Consider the following 18,378-nt stretch of genomic DNA (forward strand, 5'->3'; position numbering starts at 1 on the left):
CAGTAGTATTTCAGTAGTGACATTAAGTTTATTGGATTAACAGAAAATATGCAACATGCATCATAACAAAATTAGACAGGTGCATAAATGTGGGCACCCCAACAGAGATATGACATCAATACTGAGCCTCCTTTTGCTAATCTAACAGCCTCTAGAGGCTGTCCTCCTATAGCCTTTGATGAGTGTCTGGATTCTGGATGGAGGTATTTCTGACCATTCTTCATACAAAATCTCTCCAGTTCAGTTCAGTTTGATGGCCAGCCTGCTTCAAATCATCCCATAGGCTTTCAATGATATTCAAGTCAGGGGACTGTGATGGCAATTCCAGAACATTGTACTTCTCCCTCTGCATGAATGCCTTTGTAGATTTCCAACTGTGTTTTGGGTCATTGTCTTGTTGGAATATCCAACCCCTGCGTAACTTCAACTTTGTGACTGATGCTTGAACATTATCCTGAAGAATTTGTTGATACTGGGTTGAATTCCTCGGACCCTTGACTTTAACAAGGGCCCCAGTCCCTGAACTAGCCACACAGCCCCACAGCATGATGGAACCTCCACCAAATTTGACAGTAGGTAGCAGGTGTTTGTCTTGGAATGCGGTGTTGTTCTTCCGCCATGCAAAGCGCTTTTTCTTCTGACCAGATAACTCAATTTTTGTCTCATCAGTCCAAAGCACTTTGTTCCCAAATGAATCTGGCTTGTCTAAATGAGCATTGGCATACAACAAGCGACTCTGTTTGTGGTGTGAGTGCAGAAAGGGCTTCTTTCTCATCACCCTGCCATACAGATGTTCTTTGTGCAAATTGCGCTGAAGTGTAGAACGATGTACAGATACACCATCTGCAGTAAAATGTTCTTGCAGGTCTTTGGAGGTGATCTGTGGGTTGTCTGTGACCATTCTCACAATCCTGCTCATATGCCGCTCCTGTATTACTCTTGGCCTGCCAGACCTGCTGGGTTTAACAGCAACTGTGCCTGTGGCCTTCCATTTCCTGATTCCATTCCTTACAGTTGAAACTGACAGTTTAAACCTCTGAGATGGCTTTTTGTAGCCTTCCCCTAAACCAGGAGACTGAACAATCTTTGTTTTCAGATCTTTGGAGAGTTGCTTTGAGGATCCCATGCTGTCACTCTTCAGAGGAGAGTCAAAGGGAAGGAAGCACAACTTGCAATTGACCACCTTAAATACCTTTATATCTCATGATGGGACACACCTGTCTATGAAGGGGTACCCACATTTTTGCACAGCCAGTTTTTCACATTTGATTTAGTTTCATACAACTAAATACTGTGTCACTAAAAATCTTTGTTCAGAAAACACCGCAGTACTCAGATGTTCCTAGGAAATGAAAGACTTACCACTGTTATCTTTTTTGTTGAGAGTCAATTATTATTCAGGCTGAAAGGGGGTCCCAAACTTTTTCACATGACTGTACTGCTGTTGACGCACAGTGAAGATTCCGATCTTCAAATGGCTTCCTCTTTGCTCAGCTCACTGATAATAATAATTCTTTAAGTTTATATAGCGCTATTCTCACTGCTCCAAGCCACTTCAACCGCCACTAATGTGTAGCATCAACCAGGATGATGCGCTGGCAGCCATTTTGAGGCAGTGACCACACCACACATCAGCAATTAGGTGATCAAGGGATGAGAGAAGATAATTAGCCAATCAGTGTCATGGAATGATTAGGGGTTCAGAATGACCAGGCCGTGATGGACATCTGGGTACACCCTACTCTTTACGCAGGATGCCCAGGGGTCTTTAATGACCACAGAGTCAGGCCCCCGGTTTTACATCTCACCTGAAGTACAGTGTCATTTTTACAGCTCTGTGTCCCTGTCACTGCACTGGGATCTGCATTTGGAACACCGGGTGAGCACCCCCTGCTGGCTTTACCAACTCCTCTTACATCTGTGGGTGTGTGTGTTCATCTTGAAGAAATACTTCTTTAAAAATATTGGAAAGAAAGCAAAATCAGTGAAGGACTAAGAAGTGCTAAGTTGCTTTGGTTCTTCAGACAGCGTAGCCGCCTTTAGTGTTAAGTTTACCCTCAGAAAAACAAAACCAAAACATGGAATTTGTTTAACAATGTAACAGAAACATCCATATTAAAACATAAACGTTAATACAGTAGGAAAGGTCCATCGTGTCACCAACACACAACCTGATGTCCCAACCTAGACAATGTTTCTTTGTGCACTTCGAATGTTTTTTTAGTCGCTTGCACATGAGAAGGTAGAATGTCGGTGCCTGATCCGCGTGATCGATGCCATCCATTGTGTTATTGTGGGCTGCCACATTTCCCCCAACACAAACAATGACAGTTGTGGCACCGCGAATGGTGCTGAGGGGGCGAACGCCTTCCTTGTCCTTCTACTTGATTGCAGTCATTTTTTCACCAGGCATATCACAGCGGTTCAGTCGTGAAGTGTCATCAGTATCGCTGTCCTTGTCAAAGACCGGTCCACACTGTCCTCACTATTGCTGGTCTCAACTGATGGTTCAGTTTCAGTTTGTTCTAAAACCTGCCTTACAGCTTCACATGTACACACCATGGCTCCACCCCACTCATGAATATTGATTAGAACTTTTTTTTTTTTGCAGCATAATTTTACACACGCCATGGTTTGCTTTAGTTGGAGGCTCCGCCCCACTCATGAATATTGATTTTTTTTTTTGGCAGCATAATTTTACATACACCATGGTTTGCTTTAGTTAGAGGCTCCGCCCAACTCATGAATATTGATTTTTTTATTTGCAGCATAATTTTACACACACCATGGTTTGCTTTAGTTGGAGGCTCCACCCTACTCATGAATATTGATTTTGGTTTTTTTTGTTTTGGCAGCATAATTTTACACACACCATGGTTTGCTTTAGTTAGAGGCTCCGCCACACTCATGAATATTGATTAGAAAGTCTTATTTTTTTCCAGCATAATTTTATCCATTAGATGGCAGCAGAACACTCTTGAGAAGCATCAGTGAGGCTTAATGCTGTTAACAGGATCATCACACGTCACCACAATTCTGACTCAGGGTTAACTGTACTTGCATAGAATTCTGGAATTAAATGCCAAGGAGGTTAAGGCAGGACGGGAGTGCCAACGGGGCCTGGAAATTGTATTTGAGAGACTGGTTGGATCAATAACATGCCACTGTGGTCGGCCTCCTTTCTGTGGCACCAGACCAGTGAAAACTTGGAACTATTGGCAGTTGATCACCTCTGGTCTAGGAACAGGGGGGCTGCCCCTCAGGGCAGAAAAAAAGGAAAATTAAAGAAACGTTTAACAAATAAAAAAGAAACTTTTAATACATCCACACTCCTTTACAGGTCTGTGCAAAGTTATATACAATTCCAGTTGTGTACAACACAAGATGCAAAAGGCACTTAAAGGATCAACCAAGCTAAGCGTCTGCAAGATAAATTAAAACACACGTAACAGAACACCTTGTCAAAAGATCAGAATTTTTTTTTTTTTTTGTTGTTAAGGTAACGCTTCTGCAATACCCAGAATGCCATATTCTTAGGTCTGGTATGATGGATTTGTGTTTGGGGATTCAGGACCTCTTGTAAAACTGAAAGAGGCAAATCAAAACCAGCATTTAGACTGAATGCTAAAGTAAATCTTTGGTTTGAGAGCCAACTTTGTTTGTCTTTGGTAGCCCCTTCCCACCACCCTCGCCTCATCTGGGGGTCTTAACCCCAAAAAGCCTTTGGATCAGTGTGTTTGTTTTACACGCCACAGCACAGTGGATGATGGCCTGAGTGAGGATATCCATACCCTGAATGTGGAGGGGTGCCCACCAGGGCTGGTTGTGTCTCAATGAGTGGTAGCAGATTTGCACGGTGGGGTCCTGCAAGACCCAACTTGATGTTTTTCTCTTAACTAATAGGACTGATGAAGCCAAAGTGATTCCTTGTTAAAACAGAAAGCGGCTGCTAAACTACCTCTAGATAGTGGGCTGCAGAAGCTTTGGAAGCCCTGAACTTGACATAGTGACCTTTTTTTTTTTTTTTGGGGGGGGTATCACACGAAGTATATTTAAAAAAAAAAAAAAAAAAAAAAAAAAGGTTAACAGAGTCTTGGATGTTAGCCAGGCCTCCTGCCCATCTGGTATGGTGGTCTTGTTGAGTGCCAGGGAGCTCCCATTCAGATTCCTCATTGGACTGCAGGTCCAGTCGAGTGAAGAAGTGAGGCGGTGGTTCTGGGATCGCCTCATGGAGGTTACCACACAGCTGCTCCTCTTTGCTTTTAAAGCATGAAGGACTGCGTGTGTTTGAAGTCCTGCGTGTACTGCAAGGGGGGGGGGGGGGGGGTGGAGAAAAAAAAAAGTGACAAAATGATACACAGCAGCGTCCCTTAATGAGGAGTGGCCCATCTCTCGAACTGTCGGTGCCCACGTTAATCAAGCATCACCAAGTAGGAAAAGCGTCCTGAGGGGCTGCGAAATCTCTAGGGGTCGGAGGAATAGCAGCTTCTTAATTTAGGAAGCGACTTGTGAGCCGCCTGAAGGGGGCGCCGCCCCGTTCAGGCAGAGATTCTGTGGGGAAAATGGTGGACAACAGTGAAGCTCGTGATTTGAAAGAAATGGAATATTGTCAACAAACCTTGCACATCACTCGATTGCTTCAAACGCTCATGGTCAGCTGACATTAAAGTGTTTTTTAATGTTAGTTTAATGTTCGTCCCCTGCTCGCTAAGCTTGCCAACCCCCAAACTGCTCTACACGCCAGCAGCTTCGCGTCTCTGCCACTCGCGTATGTGGATTTCACTTTCACCTAACAACAAACCTTGAAATTCTTGCGGATGCACCTCTTCACTACTTTTCCCTGATGACAACACGAATTAGACAATCTACAAGTCTCTGACTTAAAGTTTAAATCCGAATGATACTTCTGTCATATCACCACTGTCCATATATTCGATATTCACTGAGTAGCCTAATCATTTCTGTTTGTTTGCGCAAATGCGATCTTTACTATCAGTTTTTTGAGACTTTTGAATTTGAATACTTTCATAATCTCTAACCTGTTCTGCATTTATGTTTCATGCTGCATTTGACGTATTCGTTGCGTTATACGCTTTCGTTCTGTTTGGCTTTGAAATTCACACTCAAATGCTTTTTCAACTTACACTTTTACTGTTACACTTTAGTAAAAAACAATATTTGGAATTATCCATCCATCCATTATCCAACCTGCTATATCCTAATTACAGGGTCATGGGGGTCTGCTGGAGCCAATCCCAGCCAACACAGGGCGCAAGGCATGAAACAAACCCCGGGCAGGGCGCCAGCCCAACACACAACCCACGCACCAAGCACAATTTAGAATTGCCAATATTTCTTTCGCTTTACAGCCTTGCATGCAAACACACAAACTAATATTTTTCCAGCTTTACTTACTCAATGCAATCTCTAACATCCAAGTAAAAAAATATCACAGCTACAGTTCAGAAGAATTTAAAAAAATCAAAAACAAGAAATAATAATAAAGAATCCAACCCCCCCAAACTCAATTGGGTGTCAGTGCCCACCATTTCCATTGCGGTCACTGGCTTCCTTCCATCGTTGATCAGTTGTAATGAGTGTGATTAGTGAAGCTGTTCCTGGTCCATTCATTCCCTTGCTTGGTAGTGCAACTGACAGCAAACAACTGACTAGGGGTGGGGGGCCACTTTCAAAATACATCAGGGATAGAGTTGTGGACTGACATAAGGCAGACAGGAGATGGAGACAAAAACATCTCAAAGGCTTTATTTATCAATCCCAAGGAGCCCAGTAAAGTCCATTATCAAGAAGTGTTTGGTACGACTAGGACCCTCCAAAAACTGGATGGAAGATCAAGGAGGAAACTGGTAAGAGAGGCTACCGAGAGGCCAATGGCCACTTTGAAGGAGTTACAGGATTTGATGGCACAGAGTGGTCATTAATGGTGTGCAGGTGACAACAATTCCACAAGCGCTGCACAATGGTGGCTTGTTCAGGGGGGTTGCACTTCTCAGGAAAGGCCACGTGAAGGCTCGTTTGAGTTTTGCCAGAATGCACCTTGAAGATTCTGATGCCAAGTGGAAAAAGGTCTTATGGTCAGAGGAGACCAAAATTGAACGGTACACCTGGCAGAAATCCAATCCAGCTCACCATCCACCACACACCATACTTACAGTAAAGCATGGAGGGGGCAGCATCTTGTTGTGAGGGGCCTGGGGCTCTCGTTAGGGTAGAAGGAAAAATCGATGGGGCAAAATACTGTCAGATTCTGGAGGAAAACCTGCTACCCTCTGCCAGAAAGTTCAAGATGGGTGGAATGTTCAACTTTCAACACGACAACGACCCGAAGCACACAGCAGAATGGACCACACGGTGGCTGGAAGAGGAAGAAGTGAATGTCCTGGTGTTGCCAGTCAGAGCTCAGACCTAAATCACTGTGAAAATCTGTGGAAAGATCTGAAGATAGCAGACCACCAACGCTCACCATCCAATGTGAGCGAACTTGAACAGTTAACTGTAAAGAAGAGTGGGGGGCAAATATTACACAATCTAGGTGGGCAAAGCTGATAGAGAAGAATCAAAAATCAAAAACAGACTCAAGGCTGTCATCAGAGCAAAAGGGGGGGTCAACAAAATGACATTGAAATGGGGGGGTGATCCTTTATTCATCTCGGCAGGTCTTGTTTTTGTTTTTTTATCATTCTTCTGAACTGTAGCTGTGATATCTTTCACTTGGATGTTAGAGGTGGCATTGAGTAAGTAAAGCTGGGAAGAAATATTAGTTTGTGTGTTTTCGTTTAAGGCTGTAAAGCAAACAAAATGGGAATATTTCAAAGGGGGGGGGATTCTTTTCTATACCCACTGTACGCAGATCTATCCGTTTGTGAAGCACTCCACGTGAGCGGCGTTCATGCAAAGCGCTGCAGTGATTTAATGGCGCACACACGCACATAAAGATCAAGTGTGGATGAGCACAGACAAGTGATATCACGGGGTCGACACACAGGCGGTCGTGGATGCAGACTGTACCTGAAGGTAGGCGGGGCTGGATGGATGATTGACAGCAAAATGTCACACAGGGTCCACTGAGCCCTGCACTCCACAAACCCCTGGGATGTTCACAAAGGCAGGTGGGCATTAGAGAGCTAGATGAGAGGGGAATGATGGAGGGAGACTTTGGAAGCGCGTTGGGAACGCGACTAACTTGCGGTAATTTGTTATTTTACTGAGGCGTCTCCCAGGTTTAAACAGCGGGAAGGTGAATCTCCTGAAAGTAGGCCTGTGAATTAAGCCCCCCCCCGTTATCAGGCTTTGCTCTCATTTAGTATGTGTGAGTGTCTCGACCATTTTATCTCGGTGCCCTCTGCAGTATTATTCTTCTTCTTGATGTTGATGTGTGTCGCAGCTCAATACACGACTCTTGAGTACTTTGTGAAAGTGGATTAAATCTTTTATTTCAACATAATCACATCCCTTTGAATATTAATATAATTATCTCTGTGGTGAAGCCATGATATAAATATGAGGAAACTACAAAGCGTCATCGTGATTTCCAAGGGTTGTTTTGTGGCCCTGGGGTGCAGTAAAATTGTGACGTCATTTATTCTCTTATCTGGGAGTGCGTGTAGGACCCTTCATAACTACTTCTCATGTCCCACCCATTCTTATCCTAGTCGGACTTTAGTGCAATTCCTAGCAGTAATGCTGAGATGCTTGATCAATATGGGCCCAGGTCTCCATTACTGTGAGGTCAGGCCCTAAACGTTAACACTGAGCACATAACCAGCTGCAGGTCAGATAATACCCACCTGTAACCCAGTATAAGTCTTATGCAGTTTTACCCCACCCACATAATTAAAAATTCCATCCATACATTATCCATCCAACTATATCCCAACCACAGGGTCACAGGGGTCTGCTGGAACCAATCCCAGCCAACACAGGGCGCAAGGCAGGAAACAAACCCTGGGCAGGGCACACGCACACACTATAGACAATTTTAGAAACGCCAATGCACCTAACCTGCATGTCTTTGGACTGTGGGAGGAAACCCACAGTGTTTCCACAGACACGGGGAGAACATGCAAACTCCACACAGGGAGTTCCCGGGAGGCGAACCCAGGTCCCCAGGTCTCCCAACTGTGAGGTAGTAGCGCTACTCACTGCGCCACTGTGCCGCCCCCCCCCCCCCCCCATCTATTATCCAACCTGCTATATCCTAACTACAGGGTCACAGGGTTCTGCTGGAGCCAATCCCAGCCAACACAGGGCGCAAGGCAGGAAACAAACCCTGGGCTGGGTGCCAGCCCACCACAGTAATTAAAAATTTTGATTGCCAATCAGATTGGGCTCCACTTGCCCAGAGCCCCGCCCACTTACTTGCATGGCTCTTCTGTGTAAAACCCCGCCCACTCTTCCCAAATTTGCTATTATTACAAATGAATGAACTCCACCCTCCCAATGACAGCATGCTGCTTAACCTAGACTCCTCCCACTTCACTCTGCTGTGCTTAGCCACACCCATATTGTCCTTCATGGGCTCTAACTTAGGCAGTAGTCCCCACCCCACTCATTGTGCCTGCTGTGCCCACTCAGTCCCTGCTGAAGACCCAACCCGGCACAGGTTGGCCACTCCCATATTCTAATCCTCACCCACACAGCCCTGCTCACTTGTCTCTTCTCATGCTTTCGGATTTGTTTACTTACTTCTTGTGGAGGAGCCCGGTACTGGTTGGCTTCATTTCTGAAAGGAAAGAAAAGCAGCATTAGGCCATGGCAAGCAGCGTGGACAGCCCATGGGCACCAAACAGATGTGGGAGAGAACAGGCCGTGCAGGTCCAGAAAGTCCAACATGCTGAGACGACTACACCCTTCTCGTATGCCGTAAGACCAACGAGCTCCTCTACGTGACCTGAGATGGAGCCATTCGCTCAAGAGAAAGTCCGATAAACATCCAAACAAGCCAGCCTTGCCCTGAGCAGCAGGCACAAGTGGCAGGGTGCCACCTCACAGCGGCCTATGCATGCCTCCAGTACACACCAGACTCGGGGGGGGCACACACCATGCATCATGCAGGCTGGCACTCCACTCACATTTGCATTGGTTTGTGCAGCGCTGGCTGGTTGATCTGATTGATATCTTCGTATTGGGGAATCCAAAATGATCTACGACAGTTTGGAAGAAGTTGAAAGAAATTGAACAGTCAGTGTCCTCGTCACTCAATGCCTTGGCATGCACTTTGTGTGGCCTGGGGGCTGGCATTGGAGAGATCAGCCTCACTTTCTAACAGATGGTGTATTGAGCAAGGCGATGAACCACACAAGGGCTACTTCAGGTCCCCGCAGTGTGACACCGAGTGAGTCACTTAACAGATATCCGCTAACACCTGTAGCAGATTCTGATCTTGCATATCCTATTCTGTTAAATACCATAATAATAATAATTGTTATTATAATAATAAATGAACACTTGAGTGGCCAGATAACCCAATCAGCTGTTTTCCTCACTCAATCATGCTTGTATAGCACCTTTCATGCTTCAAACCAACACAGTGAGAGTCAGCAGTGGGATTTCAAGTGGAAACTTTGTGAGATTCACTTCCTGTTTTACACCACCGGGTGGCAGTAGCAGTTAGAAAATGTAGGCCAGTCAGAAATAAATGGAAAAAGGCGTAATAAAATATCAGAGCACAGAAAATAAATAAATAATAAAAATAAAAATATTGGCTATCACACACCACCCTTTAGCTTGACCCTCGATTGATACGTACCTCCTAGTGCGACCTCCTGGAATAAAAGGAAAAGAAAGCCGTTAAACATATAGTGCCTTTCACAGTGTTAGTACAAAATGTTTCATACACCTGCATTTTATATACTGCATGTCACAAAGACCACCACATTCCTAACTATGTCCACCAATCAGGCTGAGCCCCCTTTACTAAGAGAGCCTGTCCATCCTGACAGCCTCAAGTATCAAGGGGAATCCCAAAGATGGTAATAATGGGATTTGGGGTTCTGTGAAAAAGTCTCCTCTGGGCTTGCCAGTTTGACACAGTGAGTGCCTTTCACACTATCTATCTATCTATCTATCTATCTATCTATCTATCTATCTATTATATAGTGCCTTTCACATTATCTCGCTATCTGTTATCTATTATATAGTGCCTTTCACATTATTTATCTTATATAGCACCTTTCACTATCTATCATATAGTGCCTTTCACATTATCTATCTATCTATTATATAGTGCCTTTCACATTATCTCACCATCTGTTATCTATTATATAGTGCCTTTCACATTATCTCGCTATCTATTATATAGTGCCTTTCACATTATCTATTATATAGTGACTTTCACTCTATATTATATAGTGGCTTTCATATCTATTATACAGTGCCTTTCACATTATCTATCTTATATAGCACCTTTCACTATCTATTATATAGTGCCTTTCACTCTATATTTTATAGTGGCTTTCATATCTATCTACTATATAGTGCCTTTCACATTATCTATTTATTATATAGTGCCTTTCACTCTATCTATATTATATAGTGGCTTTCATATCTATTATATAGTGCCTTTCACATTATCTTGCTATCTACCTAACTTATCTATTATATAGTGCCTTTCACATTATCCATCTATTATATAGCACCTTTCACTATCTATTATATAGTGCCTTTCACATTATCTCACTATCTATTATATAGTGACTTTCACTCTATATTATATAGTGGCTTTCATATCTATATTATATAGTGCCTTTCACATTATCTATCTTATATAGCACCTTTCACTATCTAATTATTATATAGTGCCTTTCACTCTATATTATATAGTGCTTTTCATATCTATCTATTATATAGTTCCTTTCACATTATCTTACTATCTATTATATAGTGACTTTCACTCTATATTATATAGTGGCTTTCATATCTATATTATATAGTGCCTTTCACATTATCCATCTATTATATAGCACCTTTCACTATATTTATTATATAGTGCCTTTCACTCTATATTATATAGTGCTTTTCATATCTATTATATAGTTCCTTTCACATTATCTTGCTATCTACCTGTTATTTATTATATAGTGCCTTTCACATTGTTCATCTATTATATAGCGCCTTTCACTATCTATCTCTCTATTATATAGCGCCTTTCACATTATCTATAGATAGGCAGACCGGTAGAGCCTTTCTCTCTCTCTCTCTCTCTCTTATTTAGTGTCCAGTGCTTCCTTACTTGTGTACCACAGCAGGTGTTCCTCTCCTCCTCTTCCACTAGATGGCACCCGTGTTCACATTAGTGTGTCCTCCTGTAAGTTCCCTTGCTCTTCCTCCTCCTTTCTTTAGATGCACTTTTGCTGCCAGTGGTCCTTGGCCTGGCCACTCCCTGTGGTCCCTGTGAGTGTGTTTTACTCCCGTGCTCACTATTTCTAAAGACTTTGGGTGAGGCTGATTGGTGTGTGTGTGTGTGTGTGTGTGATGGTCTGTCAGTTTTTTTTTCTTAATATAGTGCCTTTCCAGGTCTGTATCATAACAGTAATCACTTAAGTTGGTCATTGTGTCTCTGCCTTTCATGATGAGCATTGTGAATTTGTCACGTAACCCTTGTTTAATATAGCGCCTTTATCAAGTGGCACCTTACAGTCTATTTGTTCTGTTCATTCCAGTTATTCAGAGAAACCCCTCCAGTAAAGTAAACGTTTCTGGTGTCCTCCTGCTTGGTTCAAAAGCTAAGCAGGATGTGACCATGACTAGGAACTGGCATCCTTGTCCACCCTGGGCATTTGTTGTAGGGGTGAGGAGAGTGCTGGGCACAACCCTGTGGAGGCTGAGTGTGTATATATATATATATACACACAGTGTGTCCTGTCTTCATATTGTCGATGAGATCAGAAAAAGCAAACTTACTTCCAAAGTAGCCGCTGCGTTGGGCGAAGTATGCGCCTAACCCACAAAGGGAGATGATGAGGGCCAGCACCACCACAGCTGCCACGATGCCAGGCACATTCAAGTCATCTGTGGACACAAGACAAGACTGTCAGACCACTGGCACAGCCCTCCCTTTCAATCAGAGAGGGTCCGCTTCTTATATTGTGTAATTTGTGGTCCCTAACACTATGGGGGGGTGTCCATAACAGGAGTTCACTCTGCGACCTTCACCATTTCAGCTAAGAAGCTGCCATAGAAACCCACCTGCACACCTCTCAGCGTGAAGGAGCTGGGCACAGATTTCAAGACCCCCCCCCCCCAGCCTACACATTCAGTGTCCCTGTGACCAGACGCACCCCACTCAGTCCATGGACTCACCGATCTGCATGTGCTTGGGGTTGCAGCGCTGGGGGACTCCCACGCCGTTGAAGGCCTCGCAGTAGTAGTTGCCCGTGTCCCCCTTGGCGGCCCTCTTGAACTGCTGTTTGGGGGACAACAAAGAAGACGAGCGTGTGAGCAGGCGGGCAGGCATCGGCCATTTACAGGGGCATTCAGGCCACTGACACCAGAGCCCCTGGATTGCCCAGGAGGCCTGCGTCCTCACGTGATGAAAATGCAATTTAAGATTTCATGGCATTTCAGAGCACTTCACGTCCACAAAACGTTACTCCGCATAAACAAACATGGAACCAATCCACGGGCTTTACTTGACAGGGCACCTTTCATTGTGTCCACTACTTCAGAGGGCACTACGAGACTGGGGTCTCACTAAACTGAGACGCACACGGAGCACCAGTCTATACATTATAGAGCGCCTTTAATGGTGAGCACTTTACATGACCTGTCTTTATGAATCTATCTGTCTGTCTATTACACCATGCCTTTACATCCATGATATAGCACCTTTTATATCTGTATACCTAAGCAACATGAGCATGGGAAAGGCACTATATAAATAAAATGTATTATTAGCTACCAGTAATGGCGCACTGCTATAACGATAACGTGCAGTGAATCCACTTGATGTGAGCATTCCTAGTCGTCCTCCTCTTTCTCTGTACGTTTACCATTCGTTTGCTCAGAGGTTGATGCTCTTGCTCCTTCCTGAGCGGCTCTTCTTTTCTCCACCCTAGCGGCCCGCTGCTTCTCTTCTTTAGTCAGCATCTTTTCGCGTTAAAACTGATGAAGTCCATGTTTGTGTTGTAATTACTTAGTACGTTTTCCTTAATTTTTCACTTAAGCTGGCCCTTAAGTCTTCAATCTGCCTCAAGAATCCATATTACTAACCGAGAATGCTAAACGGGATGGACACAGGGACATCCGGCCATGGGCCGTAGCCGCAAAAAGACGTACTGCGCAGGCGCAAGAAAGGGCCGCGAGAGGCGGATGAGGGGCCGCGAGAGGCGGACAAGACCACAGAAAAAAGGAGTGAGCAAAGAAAAAAGAAGACAAAGAAATGAGACGCCGCAAGCACAGAAAAAAGGAAAAGGCAAAGAAAAAAGTAGTCAAAGGCAGGCACCGCACGAAACCCATTGCACACGAAACTAGCACACAAAAAAAAAGAAGACGCTCGCGCACAACAGCAAGGCACCCCCCCTACAGGCACCGGACGGGATACACACCAAGAGGGGGTTTTAACAAGCCCCTGGAACACAAAACGAAAGAAGACGCTCGCGCAACAACAATCCTCACCCACACACCCCCCCCCATCAATAAGAAGTGACACCCAAAGCCACATATCTAAAGGAAACGTCCATATTAAACATACGTCATCTCAACACCTTCACACTAGGCAGCATAGGTGGATCTCCTTACAATAAAGCACTATTAACCGTTCAACTGGAGAAAAGGCTCCATATTAACAGTGAGTGCGATCCTCCTTACTACTTATCCATATTTCGCACGCTGAGGAACAAACAAGTCATGCATACACAGTCACGGGTACAAAACGATTCGGATCGGATAACGGGACCAAACACACGAACACGAATGAAACCAAAAAAATACACGGCGGCGCATACAACGCGCTTCGGAAAATACGTGAGAAAAAATGTCTCGGATCAAAAAACGCAAAGCTCAAGTAACCCCGTTACAGAGACGTGCCCAAATGGACAGACACAATGAACGTAGATGCATACAGCGCGCGTCTCAAAGTGCTGCATCGAAACAAGCACGATTTCAAAAGAAAGAGCTCGCGACTCAGACATACAAAAAAGGGAGCAAAGCAACGCGCATATGACCGGCCAGAAAACAAGCAAGCAGGACTCCAAAAGCAGAAAGCTCAACTGACCGACATACAAAAACGGACAAGGCTCGATACAAACAATGCACGACGTAGACTGAAACGGACTTTGCGCAAAGCGGAGGCGGATCAATTAAAAATCAAAAATAGCGCGTCACAAATAATGGACATGCAACAACGTGGCACTCAAACACCACAAGCAAAACATGCCCGTCGCAGACATCAACACCAGACGTCTGCTAAACGCTTACGCCAGTTGGCTGACAACGCTTTCAATAATGAGTCCACTATTGAGGAAAATTCATTGGGATTAATGAATGTCATTTGCAATCATTGTCATTCACTTAACTTCCCAGAAGAAACAACTGGCAATACAAATAATGAATTTACACGTTGTTGTCAAAAGGGGCAGATTAGACTGCCTCCTTTACATTCATATCCTGTATATCTACAGAAGCTTCTAACTAACGATGTGCCTGAAAGTAAAAACTTTATGAACTGCATTAGATCCTACAATAGTTCATTTGCTTTTGCATCTACCGGAGTAAATATCAGGCCACCAAAAGGCAATGGCCCATACTGCTTTCGCATATGTGGTTAACAAAACGCACTATATTATGTCCAAAAAATATTAATGTTAATCACATTAATAACCAAGTCATTTCATTACTTCCTGGAGAGGCACAGCTCTTTCTAATCTCTGGCAAAGTTGACTCTGATGACGACAATGAACATATAAATTTCCCCTTAGAATATTTGAACACTATTAACCCTGCCGGATGACCACAACACAACCTTACCCTTAAAAACGGAACAATAATCATGCTATTAAGAAACCTTAACACTAAACAGGGTTTATCCAATGGCACACGTTTAGTCGTCAACACCATGACACACAATGTTATTCAAGCAACAGTTCTTTCAGATTCACATGCTAACAATACTGTTCTCATTCTTGGAATTGACCTTACGAGTTTTGACCTAGAATTACCTTTTACATTGAAACACCGACAGTTCCCCATTAAACCTGCATTTGCCATGACCATCAACAAATCACAAGGACAAACCATGGACAAGGTTGGCATCTACCTCTCTGAACCCGTTTTTGGACATGGACAACTTTATGTTGCCTTCTCACGTGTTCGACGTTCATCTGACGTTAAAGTTAAAGTTATAAATAATCCATGCCAAGGAAGACTCATTCAAAGACAAGACGCCATCTTTACTACTAATGTTGTATACAAAGAAATATTCCAATAAAACATTACTCTATGCCAAACACTCTATTTTGTATTTATATAGGCATCATCCAAACCTGCACACTATTCTATATCTAATTCATACATCTCACTCTTTGTCATGCCCCAACGCCAGGGGTTGGCGAGCGAAGCGAGCAGGGGGCGGAGCCCCCTAGTGATTTAAGATATGAAGAGGTAGGGGAAGTGACAGCGAAGGTGGTAGGGAATGAGAACGATGCCCGTATGCATGCGCCACACGGCCGCCCTGCTGGCCGCTGCCAAGAGTCGATTCTACAATAAAATTTAAAAGAGAAGTAACCTTAGGGGTCAATCATCACCCCGGCAGCAGACAGTAGACGTCACGTAGTACATGTGTACCAAATGTCAGGTCAATGGGTCAAACGGTGTGCGAGCGACAGGTGATTTAAAATCCTGGACAAACAAACAGACAGCCACATTAGGGTATTATACTGTATATATATAAAGATTATATAGTACCTTTCACATTTATCTATTATATAGTGCCATTCATATCTATCTATCTGTTATATAGTGCCTTTCATCTATTTATCCATCTATCTAAGCACCTTGAGCATGGGAAAGGTGCTATATAAATAAAATGTATTATCTATCTGTTATTTAGTGTTTTTCATTTCTATCTATATCTCTTATATAGTGCCTTTCATATCTATCTATCTATCTTATAGTGCCTTTCATTTCTATCTATCTATTATATAGTGCCTTTCACATTTATCTATTATATAGTGACTTTCACATTTATTTATCTTTATATAGTGCCTTTCATATCTATCCATCTATCTAAGCACCTTGCACATGGGAAAGGTGCTATATAAATAAAATGTATCATCTATTATATAGTGACTTTCACATCTGTCTCTTATATAGTGCCTTTCATATTTATCTATCTATCTTATAGTGCCTTTCATTTCTATCTGTATCTATTATATAGTGCCTTTCACATTTATCTATTATATAGTGACTTTCACATTTATTTATCTTTATATAGTGCCTTTCATATCTATCCATCTATCTAAGCACCTTGCACATGGGAAAGGCGCTATATAAATAAAATGTATCATCTATTATATAGTGACTTTCACATCTGTCTCTTATATAGTGCCTTTCATATTTATCTATCTATCTTATAGTGCCTTTCATTTCTATCTATATCTATTATATAGTGCCTTTCATATATACCCATCTATCTATCTAAGCACCTTGTGCATGGGAAAGGCGCTATATAAATCAAATGTATTATTATCTATTATATAGTGCCTTTCATTTCTATTATTATCTATTGTAGAGTGTCTGCCTTTCACATCTATCTTCTCAGTTATATAGTGCCTTTCCTATCTGCTATATATTGTCCTTCCTGTCCGTCTATCTCTTCCATCTTTGTACCTCACATCACAAATCCACGTATTTGTCTGATTTAGTGCTCTTTCCCAACTGCGCTGAGCAATTCCCCTTTCCTTATTTTATCATTTATTTTCTGTTGTGAGGTCTTCCAATTCAGAACACTCTGCCATTTTGGTACGTCGCTCAGCAAAAATGGACGCTAAATAACAAGTCATGCTTGATGTGGTGTGGTGTGTTTTTAATGGCATCTACTGTACTATTGCCGATTTGCACAACTGGTACTTAGCAGTTCCCCAGTCCTTACCTTATATAGTGCCTTTCACGGCAGCTGCTACTTTGGAGTGCCTATGCCGTTATTATTCAGCACAAATCCTTGCCCACCATTTTCCCCATCCTTGCTTTCCTTCTACAGCACGTGTCATAGCTTCTCCTACCTTGGAGTGGTGAAGCACTCAGCACAGCCATACACTTAACAGACCATCTTTTTATTCTGATATAGCGCCTTTTATGGCATCTCTGAATTTTGGAATACTTTGCTAAACACAGGCCTCCACTTAAGAGCTCCCTAATCCTTACCTTATATAGCGCCTTTCAAGTGCTTTTACTAGATTGATTCTGGACCAAACACTTTACATGCAGAGCATGCTACTCAACACAAACCTACACTTAGCAATTATTCAATCTTGATATAGCGCCTTTCATGTCGTGTGATACTTCAGCAGGCTTTACCAGACCTCACTCAACCCCAGTCCACAGCTGGCACTGACTCCATCTTTATGTCCTATAGAGCCCTTCATGCCATCCTCTATTTCCGAGTGTGTAACCTGAGCCTTATGTTACCATCCATTGCCACTTCTCTGGTATGACACCCTACACAACCTTCCTACAAAAGGCGCCAGACCCTTCATGTGGTTTGCCAGGCGGGGGCCGTGCCCCAAAGGCACACCCCATGAGTTTAACTCCTTCAGGTCTGCATTGCATCATATCAAAATTATCTAAGACACCAGAATGACAAATTCAATGAGTAGGAGGTGGGCTCTGGCACAAGACCAGGCACCGACTTGGCAGCCTCTTCTTCTTTTCTGTGGTACAAACAAGCACCACCACCATGGACAATATAAATGAAAACAAGACACAAGCAGGGCCTTCAGTCTGTAAACTGCGGACCCCATGGTGCCCATGTTGGTTGAAGGCTTCAGCCCCAATGCCTCACCAGTGTGCCAGTGCGCCTGTTCAGCATGTAAGAAGAGTTGGCAAAGCGAGCGTCCAGTTGAGGAGTGACTGGAAGGAGAACGCCATCCTTGAACCAGCTGTAGTTGGAAGGGGGTGTCCCATGCTGCTCCCGACATTTCAGATCCACCACTGATCCCGTCAGTGCTGTGCTGGGAATTTCACACGAGGGAATGTTGGCAGGAACTGAAAGAGAGAAAGAAAGAAAAAGGAGAAAAAGTCAGGGAGGGCCAGCAACACATGCGTGGACAAGAAGCAAGAACCGAGTGTGTGATCCTAAGTGGCCGGTCTTCAAGAGGAGCCCCTCCACCGGGACAGCGCTGCTCACTGCTGAGGACACATTAG

The 18,378-nt window shown here is 43.5% G+C and overlaps 1 protein-coding gene across 2 annotated transcripts in view; it reads right to left on the reverse strand.

Annotated features, from left to right (window-relative positions):
- Positions 1–3,299: 3,299 nt before the first annotated feature.
- LOC114644958 (junctional adhesion molecule B) overlaps positions 3,300–18,378 on the reverse strand; it is a 64,282-nt gene continuing 49,203 nt past the window's right edge. Inside the window, exons 5-11 of one of the 2 annotated variants that reach the window (XM_028792930.2) lie at positions 18,017–18,219; positions 12,322–12,424; positions 11,923–12,030; positions 9,770–9,785; positions 9,093–9,164; positions 8,707–8,743; positions 3,300–4,304 (exon numbers count right to left, since the gene is read on the reverse strand). In XM_028792930.2, coding sequence (XP_028648763.1) covers positions 4,263–4,304; positions 8,707–8,743; positions 9,093–9,164; positions 9,770–9,785; positions 11,923–12,030; positions 12,322–12,424; positions 18,017–18,219 — 581 coding nt within the window. In that variant the 3' untranslated portion in view covers positions 3,300–4,262. The remainder of the gene's footprint in view (positions 4,305–8,706; positions 8,744–9,092; positions 9,165–9,769; positions 9,786–11,922; positions 12,031–12,321; positions 12,425–18,016; positions 18,220–18,378) is intronic. The other variant, XM_028792931.2, reaches the window with a different exon arrangement.

The sequence above is a fragment of the Erpetoichthys calabaricus genome, chromosome 4 (genome assembly GCF_900747795.2).
Source record: "Erpetoichthys calabaricus chromosome 4, fErpCal1.3, whole genome shotgun sequence".
NCBI lineage: Eukaryota > Metazoa > Chordata > Cladistia > Polypteriformes > Polypteridae > Erpetoichthys > Erpetoichthys calabaricus.